This window comes from Nycticebus coucang, chromosome X (assembly GCF_027406575.1).
Source record: "Nycticebus coucang isolate mNycCou1 chromosome X, mNycCou1.pri, whole genome shotgun sequence".
Lineage (NCBI taxonomy): Eukaryota > Metazoa > Chordata > Mammalia > Primates > Lorisidae > Nycticebus > Nycticebus coucang.
Window position 1 is genome coordinate 11023977 of NC_069804.1, and position 19905 is coordinate 11043881.

Below are 19905 nucleotides of genomic sequence, written 5' to 3' on the forward strand. Positions count from 1 at the left end.
TCTATTGGCTAGGATTTTGTTGAGAATTTTTCCATCTATATTCATGAGTGAGATTGGTCTGAAATTCTCCTTTTTGTTTGGGTCTTTTCCTGGTTTTGGTATCAGGGTGATGTTTGCTTCATAGAATGTGTTGGGGAAGATTCCTTCTTCCTCAATTTTTTGGAATAATTTCTGCAGTACAGGAATAAGCTCTTCCTTGAAGGTTTGATAGAATTCTGGAGTGAAGCCATCTGGACCAGGGCATTTTTTAGTTGGAAGCTTTTTTATTGTTTCTTTGATCTCAGTGCTTGAAATTGGTCTGTTGAGGAGGTCTGTTTCTTCCTGGCCAAGTCTAGGGAGAGGGTGTGATTCCAAATATTGATCCATTTCCTTCACATTGTCAAATTTCTGGGCATACAGTTTCTGGTAGTATTCAGAGATGATCTCTTGTATCTCTGTGGGATCAGTTGTTATTTCCCCTTTATCATTTCTGATTGAGGTTACTAGAGATTTTACTTTTCTATTTCTAGTTAGTCTGGCCAATGGTTTATCTATTTTATTTATTTTTTCAAAAAACCAACTCCTTGTTTCATTAATATTCTGAATGATTCTTTTGTTTTCAATTTCATTGATCTCTGATTTGATTTTGGAGATTTCTTTTCTTCTACTGAGTTTAGGCTTAGATTGTTCTTCTTTTTCCAATTCCATAAGGTCTCTTGTGAGATTGTTGATGTGCTCTCTGTCTGTTTTTCGAATGTAGGCATCTAAAGCGATGAATTTTCCTCTCAAAACTGCTTTTGCAGTATCCCACAGGTTTTGGTAGCTTGTGTCTTCATTGTTGTTATGCTTAAGGAAGTTAGTGATTTCCTGTTTGATTTCTTCCTGCACCCATCTGTTATTCAACAGAAGATTGTTTAATTTCCATGCCTTTGGATGGGGTCGAGCATTTTTGTTAGAGTTGAGTTCCACCTTTAGTGCCTTATGGTCTGAAAAGATACAAGGTAAAATTTCAATTCTTTTGATTCTGTTGATATTTGTTTTGTGTCCCAGGATATGATCAATTTTGGAGAATGTTCCATGGGGTGATGAGAAGAATGTATATTCTTTATCTTTGGGGTGGAGTGTTCTATATGCGTCTATCAAGCATAATTGTTCTAGGGTCTCATTTAAATCTCTTATATCTTTGTTTAATTTCTGTTTAGAGGATCTGTCCAGCTCTGTAAGAGGTGTGTTAAAGTCCCCTGTTATGATGGTATTATCAGATATCATATTGCTCAGACTGAGTAAGGTCTGTTTCAAGAATCTGGGAGCATTTAAATTTGGTGCATAGATATTTAGAATTGAAATGTCTTCTTGTTGTAGTTTTCCCTTGACCAATATAAAGTGACCATCTTTGTCTTTTTTGACTTTAGTTGCTTTAAATCCACATGTATCTGAAAATAAGATTGCAACTCCTCTTTTCTTCTGAATTCCATTTGCCTGAAAAATTGTCTTCCAACCCTTGACTCGGAGCTTTAATTTGTCTTTTGAAGCCAGGTGTGTTTCTTGCAGACAGCAAATGGATGGCTTGTGTTTTTTAATCCAGTCAGCCAATCTATGTCTCTTCAGTGGGGAATTCAAGCCATTAACATTTATGGAGATAATTGATAAGTGTGGTAGTATTCTATTCGTCTTATTTGGTGAGAGTCCATTGCTTAGTTTTATCTTTTGCATCAGTGTGGAGGTTAGGTTCTGTCCTTTGATTTCTGAGTTCTTACTTTGCTGCTGATCGATTGTGGTGGTCAGTGTGCAGAACAGGTTGAAGTATTCCCTGTAGAGCTGGTCTTGTTGTGGTGAATTTCCTCAATGTTTGTATATCCGTAAATGATTTGATTTCTCCATCAATTTTGAAGCTTAGCTTAGCAGGGTACAGAATTCTGGGCTGAAAATTGTTCTGTTTAAGTAGATTAAAGGTAGATGACCATTGTCTTCTTGCTTGGAAAGTTTCATTAGAGAAGTCTGAGGTCACTCTGATGGATTTGCCCCTGTAGGTCAACTGGCACTTACTCCTGGCAGCTTGCAGAATCTTTTCTTTTGTCTTGACTTTGGACAGGTTCATCACAATGTGTCTTGGAGAAGCTCGGTTAGAGTTGAGGCGACCTGGGGTCCGATAGCCCTCTGAAAGCAGTGTGTCAGAATCTTTGGTGATGTTTGGGAAATTTTCTTTTATAATATTCTCTAGTATGGCTTCCGTTCCTCTGGGGCATTCTTCTTCCCCTTCTGGAATTCCTATAACTCGTATGTTGGAACGTTTCATAAAGTCCCATAATTCTGACAGTGAACGTTCTGCTTTCTCTCTCTTCTTTTCTGCCTCTTTTACTATCTGAGTTATCTCAAAAACTTTGTCTTCTACCTCTGAAATTCTTTCTTCTGCATGGTCTAACCTGTTGCTGATACTTTCCATTGCATCTTTAAGTTCCCTGATTGACTGTTTCATTTCCTTCAGCTCTGCTATATCCTTTTTATATTCTTCATATCGTTCATCTCTGATTTGATTCTGTTTTTGGATTTCCTTTTGGTTATTTTCCACTTTATTAGCAGTTTCCTTCATTGTTTCCATCATTTCTTTCATTGTTTTCAACATGTGTATTCTAAATTCCCTTTCTGTCATTCCTAACATTTCTGTATAGGTGGAATCCTCTGCAGTAGCTACCTCATGGTCCCTTGGTGGGGTTGTTCTGGACTGGTTCTTCATGTTGCCTGGAGTTTTCTGCTGATTCTTCCTCATGAGTGATTTCTTTTATCTGTTTCCTTGCCCTAATTTTCCTTTCACTTCCTCTTGCTCTTTAAGTTCTTGTGCCTGTGGAAGTTGTGGGCGGGTTTAGACGGGTTGAACACACGCGACCACTTGCCGGTTTTCCACTGTTTTAGTCCTCCTCTTGGGGTCCAGAAGTCTCTCGCTGACTCCCTGTATCCTCATAGGAGTGATGATAGGCAGTTCCCACCAGCCAGAGATGCCTGGAGTCCTATCTCCCCAGACTCACGGTGCCCAGATGCAAGGAAGCTGTTACTCGGCTGCCATCTTGCTCCGCCCCTCTGTGTGTCTACCGGCCTCAGTTTCTTAATGACTGCTGGCCAGGACCTCCCTTGATTCCTTGCTATGTTGGCCTCTCCAAAGGGCAGTTCACAACCTGGTATTTGGTTTCCCTCAGACCAAGTGAGCAACAGTGTCAGTGTGCCCTGCACTCAAAGGGAGGGGATATACATGGTCTGAGTTCCAAAGGGTGATCATTGGAACCATTTTGGTGGCTGCCTATGGCATGTGTGTTTAATATGTAAAATTTAACAAGCTGTACACTCAAGACATGTGTTTTTCTGTATTGTGTACTCAGAAAGTGTGGATGAATGATTAATAGGATCTCACAAAAGAGACCTGCAGCCTTCAAACAGACTTTACCAAACTGGAGGTTCTGAAATTTAAAAAGTCTGGCCTCTAGAAACTGAACACCTTTTTCTAGCCCACCTCTGCCAAGCTGGGCAAATTGTGACTTTTCTCGGTCTTTGCCCCTCTCCTCAGTATACCATCACAGTAGATACCTGTGGTCACAATTGCCTCTGAAAATCTATGAATCCTAAAAGACTGAAGGGTTCTTTCTGATTAGATGAGCATGAGGCCTGGTGTTTTTGTCATGGAAAGGGGAAGTATACTGCCATAACAGAGTCAAGTCCTGGGCTTCCTGTGACCAATCCCACAGTCATTTTTTTTTTTTTTTTGAGACAGAGTCTCACTATGTCGCCCTCAGTAGAGTGCTATGGCATCACAGCTCACAGCAACCTCAAACTCTTGAGCTTAAGCAATTCTCTTGCCTCAGCCTCCCAAGTAACTGGGACTCCAGGTGCCCGCCACAATGCCTGGCTATTTTTTGGTTGTAGGTATCATTGTTTGACAGACCTGGGCTGGATTCGAACCCGCCAGCTCCGGTGTATGTGGCTGGTGCCCTAGCCACTGAGTTACAGGCGATGACCTATGGTCATATTTAGTCAAAGCAGGGAAGCTTCTGAGATGGTGAAGAAGGTAAGGTGTATTATTTAAAACCACCCTGCAGTAATGATGCATGTTAAAATGGGAACAGAACATGAAAGTTCCTTGGGCAAACATCAGAACAATCGCTATGGGCCAAAATCCTAAATATGCTATACATTGTCCCAGATTTCAGAGTTGGCCCATTTCTAGCCACTTGCTTATCTTTACTTTTAAGGATCTGTGCTGGGGACTGTGAACATGCATCGAGAGGAAAGAAGGGACTAAACCAGGGAAGTCTTGTCCTAGGTGATTACAGTAAAATAACAATTCTAAAAAGGCTTGAGAAATGTTAGTAAAGGACCTGGCCAGTTAAAACTCTGTTTCTCACTATAAAAGAAGCCTTTTGGTTTCTTCTCAACAAGTACACAACTTTTCTCTGTCACTTGATCTAAACCATGGCTGGATCACTTATCAGTGGAGCACACAATGCCTTGACCCGCTTTCTCTTGGTGTCTGTCTCATTCATCCGTGGAAATGCGTTTAAGGAAAATATCTACCCTAGTTTTTTCAACATTCTTTGTACTTTCAGTTTATTATGTCAGTTTCCTTTCAATGTTATTTTGTAAGAATAGCTCTTAAGAATCACGTAGAGGGCCTGCTGAAGAACCTTCTACTTAGTGATTGCTCAGCTGTTGGTAATAACTACCTCCTTGCCTGCACTGCTGTCCCTTACTGGACTCTTGCTTTCACCTTGCCCTCCTGCCATCCATTCCCAGCTCAGTGGCCAGAGTGACCTTTTAAAAACACGTATTTTGACATTCCTCTGCTCCAAATTCACAGGTAAAGCCTGACTCTTTAAATGGCCTGTCAGGTTCTTGCCCCTCTGACCTCTAAGCTCTAGAAATCTTCCCTACTCCATAGCAGACCCCCAGGACTCTTGGTTCTTCCTCAGACATCCATGGCAGGTTCCACCTTAGGGGCTTTGCACTGGCAACCCCTGTGCCTGTGAAGGTCTTCCCCTAGACAGCTACACATGGTCGACAGCTGGTTGCTCAGATGTCACTTCTCAATGAGACTTAACCTGTCCACCCTTTTCAAAATGGCACAGCAGCCCAACACTTGCAATGGTCCCTTTCCCTCCATGTCATCATCGGCATGCTATATTTTACATACTCAGTACATTTGTTGTTTATTTTTTATTGAATGCCTTCCCTCTATAGAAGGTGAGCTCTGCCAGGTCTGATCGTCTGAGGTAGCTCAGAGTTTCTCAATCTTGGCACTATTTTGTGCTGGATAATTCTGTGCTGTGGCGAGTGCCTTGTAGGATCTTTAACAGCATCCCTTGGCTCTAACTCGTTAGCACTTCTAGGTGTGACAATCATAAGTGTCTCTAGACCTTGCCAACTGCCCTGAAGGGTAAAAATCACTCCCCATTGAGAATCACTAATGTATCCCAAATGCCAGGCCCCAGGTGGATACTCAGTATGTCCTGAAGAAATGAATGAAGAACTATTTAATATCACACGTGCATATAAAATAATTTAACCTTTACCTTGTGAGATCTTGCTGCCTTTTATCAATCTTAAATATAAGGACCACTTTCATCCATTAGTCAAATAAGTAGTTCAAAGGCCAAAGACAGCATTCATTGGGCAAACAATGAATTAATGGGCCCAAAATTAGGTCAAACCAAAACAGATACACATTGCAAATAAAATACTTTTAGCTTAGGTTGCATTGTTTGCATTTGTTAAGCTAAGAGAGTTTTAGCTGCATGTGTATCTGTTTTGGTTTTCCAAATTCAGAGTGCCAAACCTGAAATTTTATTGCAAAGGTTTACAAAGTGGAGTAAAATCGAAAGTTTGTAATGATACAATTTTATCAAGATGCTAATTTTTATAATAATTGTATCAATTACATGGATTTTAACCATAACAACCTAATATTCGTCACAAAGAAAATCACAGCTTAAGCCTTAAATACTTTCAGTAAAATGAGAATTAGACTTGCAAAGAATTCTGGTTTCTCCCTAGGTTCATATTCAAGTCATTGGTTTGTATGTAAGCTATTTAATTCTAAACCTAAAATTACAATGTACTTTAATCCTTTCTCTGCAAAATTTAGATATATACACCATAATGCAATACCAATTGTGCCCTCCAAATTATCCCTTATAGTGAAGCATTTTTATTCCAACACATTGATTGGTTCTGCTTCTCCCCTAAGTTTATTCTTTTCCCTTCCACCTCAGTCTTCAAAAGTCTAATTGCCAAGCACGGTGGCTCACGTCTGTAACCCTAGCACTCTGGGAGGCTGAGGCCAGTGGATCGCCTGAGCTCAGGAGTTCAAGACCTGAGGAAGAGCAAGACGCCATCTCTGAAAATAGTTGGGTGTTGTGGCATATGCTTATAGGTCCAGCCACTTGGGAAGCTGAGACAAGAGAATCACTTGAGCCCAAGAGTTCAAGGTTGCTGTGAGCTGTGACACCACTCTACCCAGGGTGACAAAGTGAGACTCTGACTCAAAAAAAGTCCATAATTAACATTACAAATATGCTAATCACAGTCCTAGCATTAAGAGCATCCTTTCCCTTACTTCAGCACGTTTATGTAAGACAGTTGTTTTATTTGTTTTAATGCAGGTTGCAGCATAGTGGGGAACCATCAGCTTGGATACTTCCTTTCCTTGATAAGGGATATGTGTTCAGTTTTACAGCTGTTTGCACCCCCTTGAGTGCCTATTTTAAAAACACAGTTTTCAAACTTTTTATGGGAAGATGGTATTGTAGTTATCTATTGCTGCCTAACATATGCAATAGCTTAATAAAATAATTATCTCTTATGGTTTTGTGGGTAGACTGAATTCATCCAGATGGTAATCATTGGAGTCTCTCATGTAGCTTCAGTTAAATGACAGCCATGACTAGAGCCACCTAAAGGTTTAATTGGCCTGGACATCCAAGATGGCTCCTTCACTCATATGTTGTTGTGGGCCTTGGACAGCTGACATGTCTGGGGCTAGCCAGGCATCCCTCTCTCCCGCTCTCCACACTGCTTTTCCACATAGCTAGCTTGTGTATAACATAGTGGTCACAGGTTGTTGGATTTCTTACATGGCAGCTGGCTTCCCTCAAAGTGAGCGTTCCAAGATATCCATGAGGTCCATGTGTCATGCAGTGCCAGTTGTACAATATCCTATTTGTCAAAAGTAAATCACAGGAATAGTCCAGATTCAAGGGGAGGAGACTACATGAAGGTATGAATACAAGGAAGTATGGTTAATTGAGAGCCATCTTTGAGGCCCTCATTCTGCAGATGGGAAAAGATGAGTGATATGATTCTCCAGGTTTTAGGATAAACACATATTGCTTAATAATATATATTTTCTTAAATTCTCTTTGCTTTCCCTTTGGCTATCAAACTGGTGGCCTTTTTGATCAGCAATATAACCCCTCAAGAGTAAAATGGTAGCAAGAGACACATTGTCTGTAGAATTGGTAGAAGCTAAGCCAATGTTACTGGACAGGTAGACTTTTTAATCAATTTTCTTTATGTCTCTGTTGCCCTGATGACCCCAGTGGCTGCATTATGCCTCTTTTCTTTCATAGCACCCCCTGAGCATAATTTAGAGACAACAAATTAGCCCTTTCCTCTTCTTTGTAAGCTTCATCAGCAATGGGCAAAGTGTAAATGCTTCATATAGTCTGTGACAGAGAACACTTAACCATAATATTTTGACCTTTTCTGAATGCTTGGTCATCTGGACATTTCCATTCCTTGCAGCTAATGGCTTCAGTGCTGTTAGGGATTGATTCAGTGGATAATTATAATCTCTATTCAGAGTGTTGCAAAGGTCAACTAGATGAAGCATTAACCCCCCATTCCAAATATAGTCTTGTGACAACTTTTCTGAAAAAGCCGCTCCCCTCAGTTTTGCAAACAATCAACTAGGCTGACACTACATTATGACTGGTTATCAAATCAGAAAAATCTTAGTGTTCTTTTCACATCTCTGAGTTCAGATGGGACAAGAAAATGGAAGTCAATGAAGTGGTTTTATCGCAAAGTACCCTAGGATTGAGGAAAGGCCCTTCTGAGTCGTGAGTCATTGAAGAATTGCTGCTAATCAGTTCTTATTCCCGTCAACAGTAGCTGCCCACAAGCAGAGAATTTAAGGGCTGGGCTAGACGCACTAGCAGAAAGAGTAGTTTTTAATCTCTATTCAAAACTGTGAAGTGCAGGAAGAAGAAAGAGTCCTGTGTGCCTGCATTTACCTTAGAAGTGAGAGTTCCATGCCCTTTCACCTGGCCTTAATCCTTTCTTTCCAAATAAAAATGCTGCACATCAATCCATGGAGTTGAAGTTAGAATATCATTTGATGGTTTACAAACTTCGTTCATATACAGTCCTAAATTACTTCTTCATTTGCCTTTCAAAAGCCTAACTTTTCAGCCTTCACAGATTGCTTACTTACTTCCACTTTTGAAGTTTAAAATCATGTAGTTTAACTTGTTTGGCCTTCATGTGTTTAAAGCAAGACTCTTGAATTTTGACATAAAATACCTTCCGATATATTTTCATTATTTGATTTTTTTTTTTTTGTTTTCCCAGTCTCTGAGAAATCTCAATGCCCTTCATAACTCTGTTAAATTAGTATTGATCTCTGAATTGATTCAGGGATCTATCCATTTGGTCTAGAAGGGAAATATACAATAGTACATGCCAATATGAATATATTGCAATTTCAAAATGATGTAAATATAAAATGAGAAAAGCAGTTAAAGAAAGGTGCTAAACTATACTACCATAAGAAATAGAGAACACCAGCTTTAGCTTCCTTGTTCAGGGGGATTTTAATACTGAAACACAACCTCATTCGGATCTGGGGTACTCATATAGCTTTGCTTACTGCAATATACTTATATGCAATGAAATTATAAAATTGGATGTGATGCTAACGTGTGTCCTACAACCCCTGATGCGGAGTCTCTCAAACATGTTTCAAGGGACTCTCCATCGAAAGAGATAACACCCAGGTCTGGTGACATACTGGGGAGGCTGGGATGGAAGGACTTCTAGAACCTAGACGTTCAAGGCCAGCCTGGGCAACATGGCAAGATGCTATCTTAAAAAAAAAAAAAAAATTTTTTTTTATAAAAAGGGTAAGAAGATAAGAGACTTTTGTCAAAGAATTATAAAGAGAGGAATTGAAGGCAAATTTGACAGGAGCAGTTTAGACTACATTATCCCTCAGAGATTAAAATGATGTTTATAACAAACTCAACCAGTTAAAAAATATTGATATTGCAATTTGAAATTAGTCTTCAAAAGTAGGAAATTTACATGTAATTTATTATGAACTAATTCTTTTGTAAATATGCTTCTATTTTAAAAGATCTGTAGCTGTTTTAGGTCTTTCTACAAAGATGTTACCTGAATACTGAGATAATGGCATCTTTTGTTCTTGATTCTAATCATTCTATTAAAGCTATTTGAAAATGGCTTAGATCTTTTTTTTTCCGCCTTAGGATCTTAGGGTTAATAATTCTAAGGGAGCAAAAAACATTGTGGATTTTTCTTATCTTGCAGATTATAATAAAATAAGTATAATGAGGGGAAAAGGCATGTCTCCAGTGTTGATGACAAGTAACTTATTGGAATATTTTATTTAAATTCAGATAACTTCATTTATTCATTAAACAGTAAGATTAATGTTAGCCTAGGTTATTAGCCAGGTGTCATGGTAGTGCTTGTAGTCTCAGCTACTCGGAGGCTGAGGCAGGAGGACTGCCTGAGCCCAGGAGTTTGAGGTTGCTGTGAGCTAGGCTGACACCATGGCACTCTAGCGTGGGCAAATGAGTGATATTCTGTCTCAAAAAAAAAAAAAAAAAAGTTAATCTAGGGAATGTTTCTTGAAATTTACAGAGCACTACCATGAGACACAAGGACTTCAAAGATAATGGATATATTTTGAAAATCAGTTCCTATTTTCAAATTAACAAGGTGTGCTGAGCAATGTTTCTTCCTCAACTTCTTGACAGAAAAGTAATATTCTACGTTGGGGACATCATGGGTGGAAATGACTTTTGAGATGCTTATAGATAACGAGATCATAAGTCTCTATTAGTGTAACAGACAGAATATAAGATGGAACCCAATGATTGCTATCCCCTTTTATTTGTAGTTTTGTGTATTTCTTTCCCTTAAAAACCTTCTAAATAATAAAATATGGTTCACTTTCCATAAATGCACAAATAATTGTGCCACTGAGCATTGCTCTAGAGAAATTTAGCATTTGTCTCACAGCCTCATGGGGTCCTGCCCATTCTCCCACCCTCCCCACTACCTCATGTTTTTGCTCTGATACTCATCCCCCATTCTTGTGTTTGCCTTTGTATTAGTTCTTCTTAAGCCTCTATTACTCTCTGTCTTAGTCAATGATTGTTTGAACTCAAAAAGTATGATCCATTCAAGTCAGTTGAAATTAAGAGAAATTGGGAATTAATGTAGCGAGCAGATGTCAGAGGATGCAATCATAAGGTGACTATGTTCTTTTTCCCCGTTGCCCATTGATAACAGCTCCCCAGAGCCAGTTCCTCCTTCGTCCTCAACAAAAACTCAGGCAGGTCCCATAAATACGCAAACAGGTTCAGAAAAATTCTCCAGTCACTTGTATACTTGTAATGGCAGCAATTTGTAATTTATAATTTACAGTTAAAATGTTATCGTAAAATTGTCAAAACTCTCGACTCCACAAAACTTCTCCTTTGCCCCTTTCAGGCCTGGGAAGCCTGGAGTAGGTTGCAGGACATTATCAGTCTTCTAATTGCCCCAGCATTCTGCTTTAACATTAGGTCCTTCCAGATTGAAATAAGCAATGAAGTAAAAAGCAGGGAAGATCTCACTTGATTGGCACCAATATAATCCAGCTTTGGTTTCCTCTAGCGATGAAAGATAATTAAGGCACACTCTGTCCCTTGTGAGTGGGGGATTTGTGGCTTCCTGTGTGCTACCCTCCTGCCCACAGCAGCATCATCAGCTCAAGTGTTCTGAGTCTTCATGGAGTCACAGTTATAGTCCACCTCTCCTGTCCTCTCTGAGTGTCCTTCTGGCCTGCCCTGTTGAGTTTTCTCTTTCCCTACCCCATTCCCTACCACACAGTCCAGTCCAGCCAGAGCAAGTAGGGCAGCCACAGATTAGTACATTCTAGAAATGCAATTCTAGTGGCTTCTTCGAGGGAGCAACCTTGCAGCAGATCCCCTTCATCTTACTCATTCGAGAAATTAATCACAAAAGGAGGTCATTAATTACAACCTAAAGTAGAAAAAGTCAGCTAGTCTTCGACAAAATGGCAACTGACCTTTCTCCTACTCACGATTTTTAAAAAAGGAACAAAGAAAAGGAGGAGGAAAAGCTATTATAACCCATAATATGATTTTCCCACAAGGGTATGAGTGCTTTGAAAGGTTTTGGTTACTTGGAGGAAATGAAATAAACCATTACACTACATTGTTCTGCTTTTAGCTGTGAAGTGTTCCCTGTTGTGAGCAATACTTCCAATCAGTGCGTGTCTGAAATATATTTATCAGCCTAGGGTCCTGAGCATTATTACCAGGAGCTTACTAAGCCACATAGTGTAGGGAGGTGATGTTCGCCAGGATGCTGTTTTTACATAAGAAACCTACAGTGACATTTTTCTTTGGTGATCCTGAGCCTAAGAAGATAATGATGTTCCACAAATTGAGAGAATTTTTTAAAATCTCTTGCCCTGACAGAAAACTAGAGACATTTTTAAGCAACAAAGAAAAGGAGGCGAAAGGAAAGTCAGAAGGGGAGAATCAATTTTGCGAGCAGTGGAAAATGTAGAGAGCAACTGAGCTGATGTTTCTAAAACTGTTCTTCCCTCGCAGAATTTGATTTGAGGGCCCTGCTGTTTGGCAGCTCAGATAATATCACCCAACGTAAACCGCCTAGGAAGCTTTCAATTGGGCAGTTTGTTACACTTGGGAAACACTTGATTTTGGTTTTTTATGTGGTCTGAAAGCCCACTTTGGAGCTGTTTGATTTACTCTGCCCTGGGAGTCAAAGCAACATTTGCCAACGCATCATACGTTTCATTTTGAAAGAAAACAGTCACTGTTTAGAGTCCAGGCTCTGTACGATTCATAAATGTTCGTTTTTCTCTCTTACAGAAGCTGCAAAGAATCGATACTCCTGACTGTCATTCAGCCTTACCCTGTAAGTATTCAGTGAGTAAAAGTGCCGCTGAATGATCTCAGCCTCGAGTCTCCTCTGCCCAATCCAGGAAAACCAGGAGGATGAATCACAGCAGAGAAAACTAACGTGCATTCACAACACAGCCTTCAAAATCTTAATTAGTGCACTTTAAACTCCATGGGAGCAAGCAAAGCCATTATCAGAAAGGAAAGTAAGGCATTTCCTAAATATCTTGAAAGACAATCAGGGATTCAGTCCTATACAACTTTCACATCTGGAAATCACACCAAACTCAAGACTCTCTTCTGGTTTCCAGCTTAAGAATCAGAAATCTTGTGGGAATATCGAACTCTAAGACGTAGAAGCCCAATTGTTATTCTTATCCTCATTGAAACAATTTGGTGAAGAACTTGATAGTTTAGCAAAGCCCTCTTCAAAGGTAGACATTACAGCTGTCAGGTGATTTCAACCACTCTGGTTAAGAGGGTGGAAAGTGATTTAAAAAATTGGACTGACTTCTGACTTCAGTTCCCATGATTTAAAAAAAAAAAAACAACTTTATCAGGGTATAACTGGCCTACTGTAAAACTCACCCGTTTTAACTATACAGTTCAATAGATGGTCTTCATAAAATGCACTGAGGTGTGCAACATTAGCACATTTCCATCACCCCAGTAAGATCCCCTGTTCCCACCCTCCAATTTACTTTCTATTCCATAGACTTGCCACTGCTTGTGAATTTCATACATTGTCAGTTGAACTAAAAAATATTGAGGCAAATTTCTTCAAATTTTTCCCAAAATGGTTACTGTCAGTCTGGCCTTCATATGGAGTGGCACAGATTCCAACGGCTCAACTGTGCGTTTTCTTCCCGGTAGAACTGGAACATTTCTACAGCAGTTAAAAGGCTCTCTCTGGCATTTGGCAATCTCCGTGTTCTGACCAAATTCTTTATGTTCCCTGTCCCAGAATTTTTCTCCTAAGCACTGGGGGCCAGGCATTTTAGGTGGGAAAGAGTACATATTCAGGATTCCAGTAAGACTACAAATAGAAGTAACTAAGACAATAATAAATTAGGCCATACAGGATATAAATATGTGTATTAAAAGCTCAGTTTAATCTTGACTGTTACTTTTTAGTCCCATTTCTTGAACAGAATTTACATACACATATTTAGACTTGACAACTAAAGGAGGCCCCAGGATGTAAGAGAACCAAAATTTGAGGTCTGCTCCTAGCACTGTGATGGGTGACACCTTAGCTGTGCAGAAACAGCTGAGGTCTCCTTATCCGTATAAGGATGAGATCACATCTCGTCCGAGGGCCTTCCCACGCCACCATCCCATGAATCTGTGATTCCTTCCATGTGCTTTGATAGAAAGTACAGCTGGGCTGTTTTTAGATAGTTTTAGTTAACTAAATTGTCATTCTCACCTACTTCTAATCCATCCACACTTGCTTGATTTGTTTGCAGTGGACAAAAAATTTGGTAAGCCCAACGTAAATGTCTATAATAAGTGTGTGCTCCAGCAACTATATATTCCTTTTAGAATTTCACATTGACATCATCTTTCCTGAATTCTCTCTCCCCACTTTTATAACCTATTAGAAATGCAAAAGAACCATTTGATTCTAACCGAGTTATTTTTGCAATGTGGGGTGCTGTTTCCCCCTATGCAGTAAGTAAGCTTAGAGAGTTTTGCATTAAAGTTTAAGGCTGTGTCTTATGCCTTTACCTGCTCTTTCAGCCATTCAATTACTGTGTAACTTGTTATTCATTTGAATATTCATAAATCTCAGTGAATCATGGGAGTTATTTTGAACAGATAATCTACAATTTTCTAGGTGTTTGAGTGGCTGTCACTTGTGCTATATCGAAAGGCAACATTTAGCCACGCATTTAAGAGCAAGTGTTGCTTGTTCTTGTGGCCAACAGCTGCGCCTCTGCTTCTGGTCACTCTGCCCCCGCCTGCTCATTGCAGATAAATTCTCATCCTTCCTCTCCTTTGACCAACACTTCTTTCTGAAATGACCACTGGATCCTCTATTGCCACCACCTCCTTGGCTTAGCCAAATCGGTTTCTTTGACCTTTCACGTTTTAACCCAAATTCTAAATGCTACACTGGGGTTTTTCAACCTTAGTATCATTGACATTTGGCCTCTGTTGTGGGGACATCCTGCATTGTAGGACACTTAGCAGCATCTTTGGACCCATTCGATGCCAACAACACCCTCCCTCCAAGTTGTGACAAACCAAAATGTCTCTAGACATTGCCAAATGTCCCTTCAGAGCAAAATTGCCCCTATATGAGGACCACTGTCCTTCCTGTACTGTTCCAGTGCAGAGTGGCTTTTTATCCTCTGAATTATGGAAGTTGATATAAAGGAATGAAAAGCCCCAAAGTTACTTAAATAGACACACTGACTGACAGGCAGAGGAGAGCAGACCGAAGAAGAGACTGCAGTTTTTACTTATATTTTTATTTTTGGATTTTTCTACAAGCAAATTGCTTTTTGTAAAAAAAAAAAAAAAAAAATTAATTGGCTTTCATTTGTTTGCTAAGTATCTTGGCAATCAAGATTGTCATGCAGAAACAGATGACCCAGCAAATCAAAAGAAAGTTCATAAATTCTGCATTTATTACAGATAATAAAAATTAGCATTTAAATTTCTGTTGCAACTTTCTGGCCAGCGCTTTTCACATTGCACCAGCTCTGCATGACACAGGCTAAGACAGACTTAGAGGTAATAGTGACACCTTCCTGCCATACTCCACATGTGCCCAGGACGCCCAATGTGACCCAACCACAGAAATCAATCTTCAGTGAGGCCGAGATCAAGAGCACCCAGGACAAAAGTCTTGGGATCCCTGAAATTCTTTGATAAGAAGCATTTCTTAACAGGTTGCTGCCTCATTTTGAGTATCATGGAGCTCCCCCCATCATTTTTACTTCTTGTGCAAAGTACAGAAGGAAATACATGCCAAGTAAAGTATGGGTCAGCAGAAACCTTCTCCTTAGAGACAACCAAGATGAACATTTTAAACTATTTCTTTCCAGTCTTTTTTTTTAATGCCTTCATCAAGAGCATATTGTATACACAATTTTATTCTGTTTCTTTCACTAAATATATCATAAGCATTTTCCTATGTTATCCAAAATCCCTTATATACATCATTTAAATGGCTACAAAACATTATATTCAACCAAGATTGACTTACCCAACGCCCTATCATCAGGCCCTTCACACTGTCTTTAACATTTTCCTGTTATAAATAATTCCGCAAAGAACATCTTTGTGTATAACTCTGTATCGGTATTCAGTAGTATTACCCAGGACAGAATTTTAGGAGAATTTCTGGGTTACTTGTGGATTTTATTTGGTTCTAATAAACCATTTGCTTTCCATGTCCTGTTATCTTCTTTTTTAAGTATAGATCTTTCTTGGCCAGCTTCATCTTTCTTTCCTTTCACTCTGCCTTGTACAGTTTCCAAGTCCAGAACTTCCAAAACTTCCCAGCTAATCTTACCTGAGACAGTATTCAAAAAGTCTCTACAACCTCCCTTCATACAAGGGTTAAGGACATGGGTTAAGTCATGGGTGAAGTCATTCTCTCGGTTCTGATGTCCCTGAGCTACCATAATTCACATTTCCTTCAGTTATTTCTAGTCCAAAGAGCCAAGGAAATGGCTTTCCTGCCACCACTTCCTAACTGCCTTTGCTGCATGTTACATACCTGCAGGAGGCTACACACCTCCTCATGGAAACCCCAGTGTAGCGACTGCTGTCAGAGCCTAGATCATGCTCTCCTGCATGGGTCATCCTGAGACTACTGGCCCACTTTCCCATGGAGATCACAGGTGACTCTTCGCCTGCGGGCTCTTTCCAGCCCCAGGAGTATGCACTTAGAGCAAGCCACAAGCGCTGAGGGATTGTCACTCCCAGGGGGGCAGCGTTTTGTGTTCTCTTAGGTGATGATCAGTCAGGTGTGGCCACAAGAAGGGACAGGAGAGGTGCAGGATAAAAACATTGGTTGTGCTCACGGGTCCTCGGGCAGGGGGTCCTCAAACTACGGCCCGCGGGCCACATGAGGCGGTGTGATTGTATTTGTTCCCATTTTGTTTTTTTGCTTCAAAATAAGATACGTGCACAACCAGAAAATAGCCGGGCGTTGTGGCGGGCGCCTGTAGTCCCAGCTACTCGGGAGGCTGAGGCAAGAGAATCGCTTAAGCCCAGGAGTTGGAGGTTGCTGTGAGCTGTGTGAGGCCACGGCACTCTACCGAGGGCCATAAAGTGAGACTCTGTCTCTACAAAAAAAAAAAAAAAATAAGATACGTGCAGTGTGCATAGGAATTTGTTCATACTTTTTTTTTAAAAACTATAGTCCAGTGGTCTGAGGGACAGTGAACTGGCCCCCTGTTTAAAAAGTTTGAGGATGCCTGTCCTAGGGAAACTGCATGCCAAGGGCGTGAGGAGGTGTCACCTGGGCAGGAGCCACAAAGGAGCAGACTCAACCAGTCAGGTGGGCAGCAGAGAGAGAGAGAGAGAGAGAAAGTCCGGGGCAGGTGCAACACACACACACAAAAGGGTGTGAGAGGATTTCACTGATGTGTCTAAATGTCAGTAGGTCAAGGTCAAGGGAAGGTGGGAAAGGGAACTTATGGCAGAGGCCGGCCTGGTCACACTGGTACACCAGATCACCTGGGTGAGGCGCTCACTGCCTGTGTGTGGGGATGGTGAAGCAGCAGGAAAATATGAAGCTTTCACATTTACAATACAAGCAGCCCCTCCAGCTGTGACCAACAAGAGCTGGGGGGATAAATAGCCCAACTGCCTCTCCCTCACGCAGGAAAATTCGGAGGTCTTCCTTGTGTCCCAGAGTTCCCAGCAGGAGTGGCTTCCTGAGCTCCAGTTGCCTATAGTGATGCTTTGAGAGGGAAGGCTTTGTTGGCTGACTCCCTCCTCCTCTCTCCCTGGGATTCCTGGGAGCACCTCCCAAACCAGCTAGCTGCCTGTGACTCCCTGTCTCAGGCCTGCTATTTGTTAGGCTAGCCCTCAAACATTTCCACCATGTCTGCCATGCAAGTAGTAATGTAGAGCTGTGAGAATTACAAGTTCAAAACCTTACACTTCAGTTTCAGAAATTAGTCTCATTTATGGAATTTTTTTCAAACTATGTCCCAGTAACTTCTAAGAGCATCTAAAAGCATCAAGAGCACACCACGTTCTATTGTTGCCACTCAAGCAACAGCAAAGTTGGAAAGAGGTACAGGGGTTGATTATGGGCCTGCTAATTTTAAAATTAATTAACATCAAGAGAATCTGATTATTCTAAATGGTAATTATTTGTCATTTCCACCACAGGATATGAAGTGCTTGTGATCAGCAGCTACAGGTCACTAAGAATTAATGCACCAGGCTTTTGAGTGGTGCACATTATATATTTTTTGAGCAGCAAGGAGATATGGGAGTTAAAGCTATAGTTAGGACTGGTTAATGCTACCCCATGCGGAATAAGCCATGACTTTGTTGTTTCTCATTAAGTAGGCCTCAGACTTGGAGAGCTTATGTTTTTATTATCAAAAATTAATTTAAGGATCAGCCCCCGTAGCACAGTGGTTACAGTGCCAGCTACATACAGCAAGGGTGGCAGGTTCAAACCCAGCCTGGACCGGCTAAACAACTGCAAAAAAAAATAGCCAGGGGTTGTGGCAGGTGCCTGTAGCCCCAGCTACTGGGAGGCTGAGGCAAGAGAACTGCTTAAGCTGAAGAATTTGAGGTTGCTGTGAGATGTGACGCCATGGCACACTACCAAGGGCCACATAGTGAGACTCTGTTTCAAAAAAATAATAATTTAAAAAATATATGTCCAGCTGGACACCGTGGCTCATACCTATAATCCTAGCACTCAGGGAGGCCAAGGCAGGTGGATTGCCTGAGTTCATGAGTTCGAGAGCAGCCTGAGTCAGAGGGAGACCTCATCTCTGAAAATAACAGATGTTATGGTGGGCATCTGTAATCCCAGCTACTTGGGAGGCTGAGGCAAGAGAATCACTTAAGCCTAAGAGTTTGAGGTTGCTGTGAGCTGGAACGGCACAGTACTCTACTGAGGGCAACAAAGTGAGACTCTGTCTCTATAAATTATAATAAAATAAAATAAATACAAATATATGTTCATTACATGAAACCGTCACAAACCCAGATAAGAAACATACACTTGTCATGGGTTATTACTTTCTCCTGGGCTGAGTGTGGTGGCTCCCGCCTGTAATACTACAGCTTTGGGAGGCTGAGGCAGGACGATCACTTGAGGTAACATATCGGGGTGTCCCTAAAATACAAATGAAAAAAGGAAGTTTCTCCCAAGTCTGTTGACTTCACATTTTATATAAAAAATATTTACTTAACAACCTTGGCTATCTAGTTGCCCTTTCCTCCTAGATTACTATTTTTGTCATAAAGGCATGGTAAGTGAGCACAGGGATGAAGCCACAGAAAGTGGCATGCTGGAACTAGACAGAGAAGGGACAGGTCTCCCCCGCATGCCAAGTTCCAGGATATGGGGCTATTTACTTTGGGGACAAATAATCCTATGTGCTTCTGTGACCCCTGAGAACATCATTACTTTCTAAGATTATACCAAATGATGTGCATCCAAAAAACTAAGTTCTATTAAATACACGTTTTATCGAGGCAAGGAATTATGTAGAACACTTTAGAAAAATATGGTAAAATATTACATTTAAAATTTGAGATACACAGAAGACTAGACCGTAGTATCTGGCACACTGAACACGTGTGAAATACCTCCTTCCCGAACAGTGCTGGGGAAGTGGGGTGCTGCTGCATGGAAACACCTCACTAATTAGAAGTGTCCGTTCTGGGTGGCTTTATTACAGCCGCTTCACTTGTGCTCGACTCATTGTGCCAATGTAAATAGCGCCTGCTCAGACTCATTACGTGAGAATAATGTTTTCCCTTCAGTGAAGAAATGACATATCGAAAGCAAATGAATTCACCACTGTATGATTTGCCCGTTGATCTTCACTAAACTTGGCCTTTAATTACAAAGATGCTGATGAGACCCTTGCTGTCACATCACTTCAGCTCTGCAGCCCAGCCTGAACCCCACGGGCAGAGCATGTTGAAAACTATTCTTTTTGGAGGAACAGCCGTTTGGAGTTCTTTTTAGGTTTTGCTTTGTTTTGTTAAGAGGGTAGCCATTCTCTTAAAACATCTTACATAAATGGATGAACTCAAGCTCTGGGGGACAAATCACCCAGCCATGTTTTCTAACACACAGCTCATAGCAAAGGATGAGATAGTATGGAGAAGCACTTTGGAAAAAACAGGATCCCCCTGGTATTAAGACAAAAACTCCACCCAAGAGTACACACACACACACACACACACATTCGTTTTAACATATTTTTAAAATAGTGATTCTTTTTTTTTTTTTGTAGAGACAGAGTTTCACTTTCTGGCCCTCGGTAGAGTGCCGTGGCCTCACACAGCTCACAGCAACCTCCAACTCTTGGGCTTAAGCGATTCTCTTGCCTCAGCCTCCCGAGTAGCTGGGACTACAGGCGCCCGCCACAATGCCCGGCTATTTTTTGGTTGCAGTTCAGCCGGGGCTGGGTTTGAACCCGCCACCCTCGGTATATGAGACCGGCGCCTTACCGATTGAGCCACAGGCGCCTTTAAT

At 40.9% G+C, this 19905-nt stretch overlaps 1 protein-coding gene across 1 annotated transcript in view; it reads left to right on the plus strand.

Annotated features, from left to right (window-relative positions):
- The window catches only part of FRMPD4 (FERM and PDZ domain containing 4), a 597878-nt gene that overhangs the window by 536608 nt on the left and 41365 nt on the right, over positions 1-19905 (plus strand). Inside the window, exon 5 of the mRNA XM_053580630.1 lies at positions 12174-12219. Within this exon, the coding sequence (XP_053436605.1) occupies positions 12174-12219 (46 nt within the window). The remainder of the gene's footprint in view (positions 1-12173; positions 12220-19905) is intronic.